Source organism: Hyperolius riggenbachi, chromosome 2 (genome assembly GCF_040937935.1).
Source record: "Hyperolius riggenbachi isolate aHypRig1 chromosome 2, aHypRig1.pri, whole genome shotgun sequence".
Lineage (NCBI taxonomy): Eukaryota > Metazoa > Chordata > Amphibia > Anura > Hyperoliidae > Hyperolius > Hyperolius riggenbachi.
In genome coordinates, this window is record NC_090647.1 from 309,299,946 (window position 1) to 309,314,183 (window position 14,238).

The 14,238-nt window shown below is 43.7% G+C and overlaps 1 protein-coding gene across 1 annotated transcript in view; it reads right to left on the reverse strand.

The window, feature by feature from the left end:
- Positions 1 to 592: 592 nt before the first annotated feature.
- Positions 593 to 14,238, reverse strand: part of CSF3R (colony stimulating factor 3 receptor) — a 60,116-nt gene continuing 46,470 nt past the window's right edge. The window contains exons 14-16 of the mRNA XM_068269060.1: positions 7,896 to 7,992; positions 6,359 to 6,437; positions 593 to 1,667 (exon numbers count right to left, since the gene is read on the reverse strand). Of these exons, the coding sequence (XP_068125161.1) occupies positions 1,203 to 1,667; positions 6,359 to 6,437; positions 7,896 to 7,992 (641 nt within the window). The 3' untranslated portion in view covers positions 593 to 1,202. The remainder of the gene's footprint in view (positions 1,668 to 6,358; positions 6,438 to 7,895; positions 7,993 to 14,238) is intronic.

Here is a 14,238-nt window from a genome sequence, read left to right on the forward strand (position 1 = left end):
CCCAATCGGTCGGAGCTCCACATTCTGGCTATCCCAGCCTGCATGGGGGACAAGGGGTTAAAAAGTTTCAGGAGGGGGGGCCCCACATAATTTTTTTTTAAAAAATTCACACACTCTAAACATAAAAATGTTTTGGGGAAAATAGGAAAAAATGCCAGGGATCTTCATACAGCCATATTGCGGCTGTATAGCGATCCCTGGCCAAAGCGTTGCGGCCGCGTATGGACCCCCTGGAAACCCCTTCAGGAAGTTTATTGCGCTTTCGTTTGATGCATGTAAAATTACACTACTGTTAGGTTTGCTACTAAAAGTGACATTTTACCGCATTTAAAACTATACTTTTTTCCTTTGAAACTTTAAAATCGATTTTCTCAAAAACTATAAGGTCTTTTTGAAAAATTGTTTTTTCCTCTTATTCCCAATGATCTCCTTAACATATCCTGCAAATTTAGGGTTTCTAGCATTTAAGGTGGATTTGCTATTAACCATTAAAGTCGGCTGGTTTTTAAATGTGTATTTTTTTTCCTTTGAAACTTTAAAATCGATTTTCTCAAAAACTATAAGGCCGATTTGAAATTTTTTTTTTTCCTCTTGTAGCTACTGGGGGCCCCTACAAGCTCTGGGGCCCTGGGGCAGCTGCCTCCTTTGCCTTAATGGTAGCGCCGGCCCTGCATGTACTAAGATTTGTTGTAATGATATGTGCCATTGGTAATAAGCATAATATATATGACACTATACTGTATATGATGCTAAAGTGGACCTGAACTCAGAACTTCCTCTCTGAGGATCGTTTCGTCCCGGCGTGGGCACAGGACGTCTGCCTTTAGAAGCCCCAGGTAAGTTAAACTCATTTTTTTATATACCCTTACAATACTCCTTTAAAGAAAAACATTTATTTGTTACAGCTGATACAAATCCTGCAATAACGATGCAGAGTGTCTACTTCTTGCTTTCATGTAAGAAGATATAGGGTTAATATCCTGTGTTTAGAACTTTGCTGCTCTGCCGAGACAGCCAGCTGTCACAGTTGAAAGATCAAATTACAGTTGTGGTTAGTCACTGAAGAGGGGGAATTAGACAGGCTAAACTCACTAAATACATACAAGGTGCATTTCTCTATGTTTTCCTTCTGTCCTGTGCAAGAGTTCAGGTCCACTTTAAATAATGACTATGCAGGCAATTTGCACAACATATTTAGAAAGTTAGTCATACACATGAAAGCTTTCTCCATTTTCGTGCATCTGGAGAGCGTGGAGAAGAGGAAAGTCAGTCAAGCTTTCCTGCTCCTCCAAGAATACATTTCCTTCCTGAGGGCCGCAGTGAAACCACATGTTCTCATAGTTTTGGGGACTGGGTGACAAATCACCTAAGAGAGGTTGTGTGGAATCAGACCTCACATACAATGATTTTTGAGGGCTTTGTTCACGGTAGCCTCCGACAATCACCTGAGCATACTGAACAGTGTCAGCATTGACATAGGGCTTCCACTTCTTTCCGGTGTCTGTGCTTGATGGTGCTTGTTGATTGGATGCAAGAATATAAGAGGAAACTGTAGTATCTTTAGTATTGCTTTCAGTGGTTTTCTTTCCTTGCCATTCCTCTACAATCGTTATCTCACTTGTTAGGATCTGAGCAACGTTATGGGGATTCATAACCATCCTAGGTGTCTAGGACAAGAAAAACAAATAAGGATCTCTTGCCTTAGCAAAAAAAAAAGTAAGTAATTTTAACCACTTGAGGACCGTGGGCTTTACCCCCCCTTAAGGACCAGACCCTTTTTTTCCATTCAGACCACTGCAGCTTTCACGTTTTATAGCTCGCTCATACAACCTACCACCTAAATGAATTTTGGCTTCTTTTCTTGTCACTAATAAAGCTTTCTTTTGGTGCTATTTGATTGCTGCTGCGATTTTTACTTTTTATTATATTCATCAAAAAAGACATGAGTTTTGTCAAAAAAATTATTTTTTTAACTTTCTGTGCTGACATTTTTCAAATAAAGTAAAATTTCTGTATACATGCAGCACGAAAAATGTGGACAAACATGTTTTTGATAAAAAAAAACCCATTAAGCCTATATTTATTGGTTTGGGTAAAAGTTATAGCGTTTTACAAACTATGATGCAAAAAGTGAATTTTCCCATTTTGTAGCATCTATGACTTTTTTGACCACCTGTCATGTTTCATGAGGGGTTAGAATTCCAGGATAGTATAAATACCCCCCAAATGACCCCATTTTGGAAAGAAGACATCCCAAAGTATGCACTGAGAGGCATAGTGAGTTCATAGAATATATTATTTTTTTGTCACAAGTTAGCGGAAAATTACAGTTTGTGACAAGAAAAAAAAAAAAGTTTCCATTTCTGCTAACTTGTGACAAAAAAAAAAATGAAATCTGCCACGGACTCACCATGCCCCTCTCTGAATACCTTGAAGTGTCTACTTTCCAAAATGGGGTCATTTGTGGGGTGTGTTTACTGTCCTGGCATTTTGGGGGGTGCTAATTTGTAAGCACCCCTGTAAAGCCTAAAGGTGCTCATTCGACTTTGGGCCCCTTAGCGCAGTTAAGCTGCAAAAAAGTGCCACACATGTGGTATTGCCGTACTCAGGAGAAGTAGTATAATGTGTTTTGGGGTGTATTTTTACACATACTTATGCTGGGTGGGAGAAATATCTCTGTAAATGACAATTGTTTTCCGCTAATTTGTGACAACAAATAAAATCTATGAACTCACCATACTCCTAACGGAATACCTTTGGGTGTCTTCGTTCTAGAATGGGGTCATTTGTGGGGTTCCTATACTGCCCTGGCATTTTAGGGGCCCTAAACCGTGAGGAGTAGTCTTGAAACAAAATGTCGCAAAATGACCTGTGAAATCCTAAAGGTACTCATTGGACTTTGGGCCCCTTAGCGCACTTAGGGTGTAAAAAAGTGCCACACATGTGGTACCGCCGTACTCAGGAGAAGTAGTATAATGTGTTTTGGGGTGTATTTTTACACATACCCATGCTGGGTGGGAGAAATATCTCTGTAAATGACAATTGTTTGATTTTTTTACACACAGTTGTCCATTTACAGAGATATTTCTCCCACTCAGCATGGGTATGTGGAAAAATACACCCCAAAACACATTATACTACTTCTCCTGAGTACGGCGATACCACATGTGTGACACTTTTTTACACCCTAACTGCGCTAAGGGGCCCAACGTCCTATTCACAGGTCATTTTGAGGCATTTGTTTTCTAGACTACTCCTCACGGTTTAGGGCCCCTAAAATGCCAGGGCAGTATAGGAACCCCACAAGTTACCCAATTTTAGAAATAAGACACCCCAATGTATTCCGTTAGGTGTATGGCGAGTTCATAGAAGATTTTATTTTTTGTCACAAGTTAGTGAAAAATGACACTTTGTGAAAAAAAAACATTAAAAATCAATTTCCGCTAACTTTTGACAAAAAATAAAATCTTCTATGAACTCGTCATACACCTAACAGAATACTTTGGGGTGTCTTTTTTCTAAAATGGGGTCACTTGTGGGGTTCCTATACCGCCCTAGCATTTTACGGGCCCAAAACCGTGAGTAGTCTGGAAACCAAATGTCTCAAAATGACTGTTCAGGGGTATAAGCATCTGCAAATTTTGATGACAGGTGGTCTATGAGGGGGCAAATTTTGTGGAACCGATCATAAGCAGGGTGGCCTTTTAGATGACAGGTTGTATTGGGCCTGATCTGATGGATAGGAGTGCTAGGGGGGTGACAGGAGGTGATTGATGGGTGTCTCAGGGGGTGGTTAGAGGGGAAAATAGATGCAATCAATGCACTGGGGAGGTGATCGGAAGTGGGTCTGAGGGGGATCTGAGGGTTTGGCCGAGTGATCAGGAGCCCACACGGGGCAAATTAGGGCCTGATCTGATGGGTAGGTGTGCTAGGGGGTGACAGGAGGTGATTGATGGGTGTCTCAAGGTGTGATTAGAGGGGGGAATAGATGCAAGCAATGCACTGGCGAGGTGATCAGGGCTGGGGTCTGAGGGCGTTCTGAGAGTGTGGGATGGTGATTGAGTGCCCTAGGGGCAGATAGGGGTCTAATCTGATGGGTAGCAGTGACAGAGGGTGATTGATGGGTAATTAGTGGGTGTTTAGGGTAGAGAACAGATGTAAACAATGCACTTGGGAGGTGATCTGACGTCGGATCTGCGGGCGATCTATTGGTGTGGGTGGGTGATCAGATTGCCCGCAAGGGGCAGGTTAGGGTCTAATTGATGGGTGGCAGTGACAGGGGGTGATTGATGGGTGGCAGTGACAGGGGGTGATTGATGGGTGATTGACAGGTGATCAGTGGGTTATTACAGGGAAGAACAGATGTAAATAATGTACTGGTGAATTGATAAGGGGGGGTCTGAGGGCAATCTGAGTGTGTAGGCGGGTGATTGGGTGCCCGCAAGGGGCAGATTAGGGTCTGATCTGATGGGTAACAGTGACAGGTGGTGATAGGGGGTGATTGATGGGTGATTGATGGGTAATTAGTGGGTGTTTAGGGTAGAGAACAGATGTAAACTCTGCACTTGGGAGGTGATCTGACGTCCGATCTGCGGGCGATCTATTGGTGTGGGTGGGTGATCAAATTTCCCGCAAGGGGCAGGTTAGGGGACGATTGATGGGTGGCAGTGACAGGGGGTGATTGATGGGTGATTGACAGGTGATTGACAGGCGATTGACAGGTGATCAGGGGGATAGATGCATACAGTACACAGGGGGGGAGGTCTGGGGGGGGTCTGGGGAGAATCTGAGGGGTGGGAGGGTGATCAGGAGGGAGCAGGGGGCAGTTTAGGGCATAAAAAAAATAGCGTTTACAGATAGTGACAGGGAGTGATTGATGGGTGATTAGGGGGGTGATTGGGTGCAAACAGTGGTCTGGGGGGTGGGCAGGGGGGGGGTCTGAGGGGTGCTGTGGGCGATCAGGGGGCAGGGGGGGAAATCAGTGTGCTTGGGTGCAGACTAAGGTGGCTGCAGCCTGCCCTGGTGGTCCCTCGGACACTGGGACTACCAGGGCAGGAGGCAGCCTGTATAATACACTTTGTATACATTACAAATTGTATTATACACTTTGTATGCGGCGATCCGGCGCTTCCGAATGGCCGGTGGGTTACAGCGCGAGGGGGGCAGAGCCAGTCACCGGCGGAGGATCGCGTCACGAATGACGCGATCGCTCCGCCCATGCCCGTACAAGGACCGCCGCCTCTGTGCATGCGGCGGTCCTTGCGGGATCCACTTGCCGGCCGCCTCTGTGCAGTGGGCGGTCGGCAAGTGGTTAATAAGTATCAACCACTTGAGGACCACAGGCTTACACCCCCCAATAGTGACCAGGTGATTTTTAACAAATCAGCTCTCTGCAGCTTTAAAAGTTTATTGTGTGGCTATTCAACTTAGCAGCCAAATTAAAGCGGAATATAACCCTGCATTTCAACTTTGCACTAAAACATTATTTACAGCATATTATATGCAAAAAGCATTTTTTTTTTACTAGACCAGCATTGGAAGGGTTAAACACAGAGGTTTAAAGTTCCGAGGAGAGATATGCAGAAGTTCAGATTGTTACATTCTATTTAGTTAAATGTATCTATTGAGAAATGTTACACTCTTTGGCTGTCCTCCAGCTCCTTCTCAGTCAGAGACAGTCACATTCAACACATAGATACATTTATGTAAACAAAATGTATCTATGTCAGCTTCGGATGCGTCTGCAGAAATCTCCAGGAACTTTAAAGCCCTGTGTAACCCTTCCAATGCTGGTCTAGTAAAAAAAAAATGCTGGTTGCATATAATACGCTGTAAATAATGTTTTAGAGCAAAGTTGAAATGCAGGGTTATATTCCGCTTTAATTTTAGCTCTTTTTCTTCCCACCAACAGAGCTTTCTGTTGGCGGGATCTGATTGGTGCTGCAAATGTTTTATCAATTTATTTGTTATTTAATTTTAAATAAAAATGTCTATTTTTTCCCCTCCTTACCCCCGAGATCCACCAATAGAAACGCCTCTCATAGGCATCATCCTATGAGAGGGATATGATTGTGAGCCTCTCCTGGGGACAGCTAAGTGACAGAGCTGTCCCCCGTACAGCGCTGCGCTAGATCGCACTGCTGTACAAATGCTTGCGATTGCGTCTGGCAGGCTGATCACGGAGCTCCGCTGTGTTTATTTACGGAAGCTTGCGCTAGAGTGAGTGCAAGCTCCGTCAAAGCATGTGCATCACGAGAACACGCGCTGGTGCATGATCGAGGAACAAGAGAGTCACTCAGCGGCCGCCATCCTACATTTGGTAAGCTGTGGTATGTTAGTCTACCCATACATTCATTACCTCTTCCAAGAAAGCGTTCCATTTTCCCATTAGGCTTTTTGCTGGATCTGGGATTACAGGCCATAGACGATTCTTCATTCTGTCAAAGCAAGTAGGAGGTCATGGGATAAGCTAAGTGAAATGCGTAAATTCAAAATGCTATTATTGGCAAAGATAAGCTTTAAACTTTACAGAAAGGAAGAGATTGCTGTCAAAGGAGCTGTGCAGGACAGGTAACTACTAGCTGTTTGGAAAAGCAAGATGGCAGCTCCATGGAAAACACATAGCAAATTCTCTGGTTGTGCCTCAGCCACACTGCTGGTTATACCCTTGCCACACCCCTGGTCACACCTTCCACTACCCTCTGGTCACACCTCCCTCCAAACTTCTAGTCAAACCACCAATCACACCCTCAGTCACACCTCCTACCACACCCCTTGTCACACCTCCCTCCACATTCCTGGTCACACCTGCCTTCACACTCCTGATCACACCTCCCACCACACCCCTAGTCACACTTCCCACCACACCCCCGGTCCAGTCTGCCTCCACACTCCTGGTCACACCTCCAACCACATCCTTGGTCACATCTCCCACATTACCCCTGATCAGGGCTGGTTCTCTCATGAAGCAAGGTGAACAATTAGCATCAAGTGCAGAGATTACAGGGGCAGCATTTTTGTACTGTGCTTACAGTAGGAGGAGAAGTAAGAGGAGAGCAAGTTGACGAGGTCAACATTGGGGAAAAGCAGCTTGTAATGCTGTGTGAGGAGTCTGACAGTGAGTGAGGAGGGGGGAAGCAGAAGAGCAGTGTTTCATTTGACATGCACCGGAGAAAGGAGGAGGTGGCACTGCTGTCCTGACTAAGGAGGAATGGAGTGGCTGAGGGTGAGCAGTTTGTTTGTCACAGACTCACAGCCAGCCAGTGTGCTATTTGTTGAGCTGCAGCATGTCATGTGAGAACATCAAATGAAGCAGAGTAAATTGTGGGGTGCTGTGCGATCATTCCAAATTGAGGGGAAGGAGGGGGGTGCATCCTCACAAGTTTGCCTCAGGCAGCAAAAAGTCTAGAACCGGCCCTGCCCCTGATCACACTTACCACCATTCCCCTGGCATGACATGAACAATTTATGAGCAAAATACATATTTTCAAAATAAATTCAGTGGTTGTTTCAGTCATCACTATATTTCCTTCATATTAACCTTTGTGAATAAGCAGTACATTAATTTAGAGTATGGGAATTAAGTGACATAATCACCTTCTTAGTAGAAGGAAAAGAAGACCCAGTGAAGACTAGAATCCACCTCATGTGAGGAATTGGACTCAATACCCGCCTATTTATATACAGGTTATATACAGTGTATAGTGTGTCAGGTTAATAGGCTGTAGTGTTGCTATCCAGAGTATTTTTAAGGACTGATAATATGAGATGGAGAGTGCAGAAATGTGATGTAGGGAGGTTGAACTGAGCTGAAGGAGTTGCATATTTCACAACAGCACTAGAGTTTCACTTTAACAGGAAATTATGTGCTCTGCTTAATGACAATATAGGCTTACCTTTCATTCTTCTTTACACAGACAATGAATACATAGATTGTCACCACAAAGCAAAATAATGAGAAAATCAGGAATATCAATGTGATATCTGCAGTATCTGGAAATTAATAAAAAAAAATGTTGTTAAAAATTCTGTTAAATTGTAAGAGCAAGACTTATTATTAAAGGGATACTGTAGGTGGGGTCGGGGGAAAATGAGCTGAACTTACCCGGGGCTTCTAATGGTCCCCCGCAGACATCCTGTGCCCGCGCAGCCACTCCCCAATGCTCCGGCCCCGCCTCCAGTTCACTTCTGGAATTTCAGACTTTAAAGTCTGAAAACCAGTGCGCCTGCGTTGCCGTGTCCTCGATCCCACTGATGTCATCAAGAGCGCACAGCGCAGGCCCAGTATGGTCTGTGTCTGCGCAGTACACTCCTGGTGACATCAGCGGGAGCGAGGACACGGGTGTGCAGGAGCAGTGGTTTTCTGACTTTAAAGTCAGAAATTCCAGAAGTGAACCGGAGGCGGGGCCGGAGCATCGATGAGTGGCTGCGCCAACACAGGATGTCTGCGGGGGACCATTAGAAGCCCCGGGTAAGTTCAGCTCATTTTCCCCCGACCCCCCTACAGTATCCCTTTAAGTTGAAGTGAGAGGAAACTGTCATCAACCGTCACTGCCACATAACGCCAGTCCTGCATTCCCTTCACTGGCTACCTATAGAATGGAGGGTCCTATTCAAGATCGGCCTACTGACATTTAAATCCCTGAATAATCTAGGCCCTGGATACATGAAAGATATGTTACAGCTGCGTAGCAATCTCCGCATTCTCAGATCCACAGGTTCTAATAATCTAGTCATACCCAGAGTCCACTTGGAAACTTTTGGTCCCAGAGCCTTCTGTCATGCTGCCCCTACGTTTTGGAACTCCTTACCTCAACAGATCAGGACAGCCCCATTCCTGGACGTGTTTAAAGAAAACCTGAACTGAAAATTAAAAGTCAAAATAAGCATACACAAGTCATACTTACCTTCCATGCAGTCTACTCCACAGTGTCTTTCTCCTGTCCCGCAGGAATATTGTTCACTGTGATCAAGGGAATTTTCCGTCCTCCATTTTGAAAATGGCCATTACCCCATAACAGCTTTCTGGTCAGCACACAGTTAAACTGTAACATCGCCCACTTGAGCCATAGGGAAACATGGACATTACCTGGTACATCAGTTTTCCTCTCAGCTTTAACTGACAGCAACTGGTATTTTATTGACAGCAACTGATATATTTCAGTTCTGACAAAATGTTGTCAGAACTGGAAGGGATCATTGTCAGAAGAAAATGGTGAGCTTCTGAGAGGAACTGATGGCAAGGTAACTATGTAATGTTCATTTGAAGTTACCTCATGTGTTTATTTTAAATATTTTTACTCAGTACAGGTTCTCTTTAGTAATGTAATGTTTCTCGCACATTAACCATTGGCTTTCCAGATTTCTGATATTCTGAGCTACTGTAGCACTAACTGCTTAAAAACGCAATGTTCACCGTGAGAGAAAGATGTCAAGACACAGTGCATCTCTGTATTCTGCAAACAGGGTCATATACAGTAGGTATAGACCAGTTAACGTTCCCATGCTGATCCCTGTCCACCACCAAATGTGCTTACGGTGGGCACATGAGCATTAGGATTGGACTGAGAAGCAATGAAAGCAGTGGCGTAGCTAAGGAGCTGTGGGCCCCGATGCAAGTTTTACATTGGGGCCCCCCAAGCACTCTATACATAACAATTGATACGGCGCACCAAAACCTGCCAATGGCAACTACAGTGTCAGAGATGCAAGAAGGAGATGGGGAATAGCTTGTTACTGATTACCCCCAAGCACTCTATACATAGCAATCCCTGCCATTGGCAACTACAGTGTCAGAGGTGCAAGAAGGGGATAGGGAACAGCTTGTTACTGATTACCCCCAAGCACTCTATACATAGCAATCCCTGCCAATGGCAACTACAGTGTCAGAGGTGCAAGAAGGGGATGGGGAGCAGCTTGTTACTGATTACCCCCAAGCACTCTATACATAGCAATCCCTGCCAATGGCAACTACAGTGTCAGAGGTGCAAGAAGGGGATGGGGAGCAGCTTGTTACTGATTACCCCCAAGCACTCTATACATAGCAATCCCTGCCAATGGCAACTACAGTGTCAGAGGTGCAAGAAGGGGATGGGGAGCAGCTTGTTACTGATTACCCCCAAGCCCTCTATACATAGCAGTCCCTGCCAATGGCAACTACAGTGTCAGAGGTACAAGAAGGGGATGGGGAACAGCTTGTTACTGATTACCCCCAAGCACTCTATACATAGCAGTCCCTGCCAATGGCAACTACAGTGTCAGAGGTGCAAGAAGGGGATGGGGAACAGCTTGTTAATGATTACTACTATTCAAAGTATCTATAGAAGTGATTATTATGAGCACAGGACCAATAGAGAGGTAATACTGTAGTTGAGGGAGGGCCCCTTCAGGGCCCCTCTGGCCCAAGGGCCCCGATGCGGTCGCAACCTCTGCAACCCCTATTGCTGCGCCCCTGAATGAAAGAAGGTGGCCTGATCTGAAAAATCATGTTTTGCTTGACCTCCAAATTATCCAAACATGCATTTCAAATATAGGATATATAGGATACTAGCTGGTGGCCCAGCGTTGCCCAGGTATGTATTTGGCCAGTGTTGTCTCCTCCCACTTTTCCTAACCCTAACACACAATTCATCAATTACTTAATGACCAAGTGTGTGAGCTTTGCGGTCTTTGGCATCAATAATTTGCATTGAAATAAATTAAATCTGATTGGCTGTGGCTCCACCCCTTTTCTGAATTTGAACCCCAATCATCCAATGGCCAACTGTACCAGGTACAGGTGATTAATAGTGCAAGAGGCTTGTGCCATTAACAGTGCAAGAATGGCAGCAATTAAATATTCCCCTTGAAAATCAATAGGTGGATTTTGATTGGCTTTTGTAGGCTCCACTCATTTTATTGAATATTAATCCCAGTCACCCAGTCACCAACTGTGCGAAGTTTGAGAACCCTACCATTAACAGTGTAAGAATGGCTGCAGTTTACATTTTCCCAATTAAATTTGTATTTTTCTCTGCCCATTGATGTCCCGACATTGCTCGGGTATGTATTAGGCTGGTGTTGGCTCCGCCCACTTTTTCTAACCCTAACACACAATTACTCAATGACCAAGTTTGTGAGCTTTGCGGTTTTTGGCATCAATAAATTACATTGAAATGAAACAAATCTGATTGGCTGTTTGTGGCTCCACCCCTTTTTCTGAATTTGAACCCGAGTCACCCAATGACCAACTGTACCAGGTTTAAGGCTTGTGCCATTAACAGTGCAAGAATGGCAGCAATTACATATTCTCCCTGAAAATCAATTGGTGAATTTTGATTGGCTTTTGTAGGCTCCACCCACTTTTATGAATATTAATCCCAGTCACCCAGTGACCAATTATGCAAAGTTTGAGAGTCCTACCATTAACAGTGTAAGACTGGCTGCAGTTTACAGTTTATCAGTGCAATTTGTATTTGTCTCCGCCCACTGATGACCCATCATTGCCCGCTTATGTATTTGGCTGGTGTTGGCTGTGCCCACTTTTCCTAACCCTAACACACAATTACTCAATAACTCAATGACCAAGTGTGTGAGCTTTGCAGTCTTTGGCAATAATAACTTACATTAAAATGAAACAAATCAGATTGGCTGTTTGTGGCTCCACCCCCTTTTATCAGTGTAAACCCCAGTCACCCAATGAGCAACTATACCAGGTCTGAGTCTTGCGCCATTAACAGTGCAAGAATGGCAGCAATGAAATTTTTTACCTTAAAAATCAATAGGTGAATTTTGATTTGCTTTTGTAGGCTCCACCCACTTTTCTGAATATTAATCCCAGTCATCCAGTAACCAACTGTGCAAAGTTTGAGAAACCTACCATTATCAGTGTAAGAATGGCTGCAGTTTACATTTTCCCAGTGAAATTTGTATTTTGTCTCCGCCCACTGATGAGACGGTTGTTGCCTGGTTATGCATCTGGCTGGTGTTGGCTGCGCCCACTTTTCCTAACCCTAACACACAATTAATCAATTACTCAATTACCAAGTTTGTGAGCTGTGCAGTGTTTGGCATCAATAATTTGCATTGGAATAAAACAAATCTGATTGGCTGTTTGTGGCTCCACACCCTTTCTCAATTTGAACCCTAGTCACCCAATGATCAACTGTACCAGGTTTGAGGTTTGTGCCATTAACAGTGCAAGAATGGCAGCAATGTAAAAATTCCCCTTTAAAATCAATAGGTGGATTTTGATTGGCTTTTATAGGCTCCACCCACTTTTCTGAATATTATTCTTAGTCACCCAGCGACCAACTGTGCAAAGTTTGAGAACCCTACCATTAACAGTGTAAGAATGGCTGCAGTTTACATTTTACCAGTCAAATTTGTATTTGTCTCCACCCACTTTTTGGTTATGTAACAAACATTCAAACATACAAACATCCACGCATACAAACATCCCATTTATAATATTAGTAGGATAGCAGCTATAGGATATGCTGGGGAAAAAACAGTTCAATCCATAGAGGCCTCACTTCACAACTAGAAGTTTTTAAAGGATCTGCTGCTAGCTAGATAGCACAGGACACCTTAGAGATGTTGTGGAGTCCATATCACAACAGGTCTGAGCTGGCTTGGTGGTTACTAGCAGAATTACGCAATATTAGGGGGCTGCTTTAATGTTTCTAACTGATCAGTGTATAGTAAGTAAGTCTGAAATTGTAGGTGAACAGATAGCACAGCCACACTGGGAAGCTTACAATGCAGGAGTGGGGTAGCGAAAGGCCTAGGACATTGGCATGTGCCCCTCCTAACAGTGAAATGAAGATAAGTCCACACACTCCAATACTTCAACTATGCATCGTTACTTCAAGCAGGAGTAAATCTGTACTACAGACAATCATATCGGGGTCAAAGCATACACCTTCCTCAGTGCAAAATACATACTGAAGAAGGGGTATGCTTTGACCCTGAAATTAACGTCTTATCTTCATTTCACTATAACTAGTAAGAACACCAGTCAGAGGTATTCCTGTCTCCCAAAGTCTTATGAGGTCATACACAATAATTGTCAGATGCTCTGCTATATCTTACTCCAGTAGATTTTGACAACCTTGGGCTGTATTCACTAAACCACATCAAATTTAACATGCACAGACAGAGCATGCAGTTTTACCAGATGTTACACACATTATGTAATGCAATTTAGCTACTTGAGCAACATGGGTTATGCAAATTGCGTACTAGACCTCCTACAAGCAATGCACACGTTGTGTGTATAAGAAAAGTTATGCAAACTGTGTAACATGCATTACGTAAATTTGTGCACTATTTGCACATGTACATTGTAAAATTGTTTAGTGAATACACCCCCTTGTCACTAATTAAATGTAGATTAAATATAGAGTAGTCTATGTAAGGTAAAGCCTGACCCTTCACTAAGCAACTCCTTTCCCTTAATCTGTAGTTGTGTACAGGAATCCTTCCCTTTTGAAAATTCCTGTTTTCAATTGGATATTTAAAGTGAATATTGGTTCATTTCAGTCCCCATCAAAGTATCTTTGCTCTTTCTACAGTTTTCCTGTCTTATTTTATTTTCCTGGTCATCACACCAGCTCGCCATTGTTTTTTAAAAACTGCATGAATGTTTTACATATCAATAATCAAACAATATTACACAAAACCCCAGAACACTCTCACCCTATTAACATACCACGCCTTCCAAACAGACCATCCAGATGACTTTGTATAACATCTAAACATGCTATTCCCAGGCTTGGATTTACCTCACAGGAGCCTATAGGCACAGATGTCCTGGCACTCTAGACTTTCCCCCTCCATGAACCTACAAAACCCGCCAAACTGTTTTGAAGGTTTTCTGGCTGGCCCAGCTGTCACTTCTCCCTTACCCATAATAGGTAGCCACAGGTGCCCCTTAGTATTGGGTAGCCAGAAGTATTAATATTAAGTAGCTAGAGGTGCCTCTGACTGAAGAGAGATCCTATTAGTGGAATGATGAGGGCAGAGTGAGTAACCTCTTATTTACACTCATCAAGGAGGAGAGTGAGCCGCCTTTCCGTCAGGTGTCTGTAGGCAAGTGCCTACAGTGCCTTACGGTAAATCCAGCCCAGGCTATTCCCTCTACATATTATATGCAATACAGCTTTAAGAAGAAGCATGAGCTAGAAGATCATGAGTATTCACTCAATAGGTACCATATTTTGTCGAGTTTACAAGGACAGTTATGGTCAAAGTATGTAA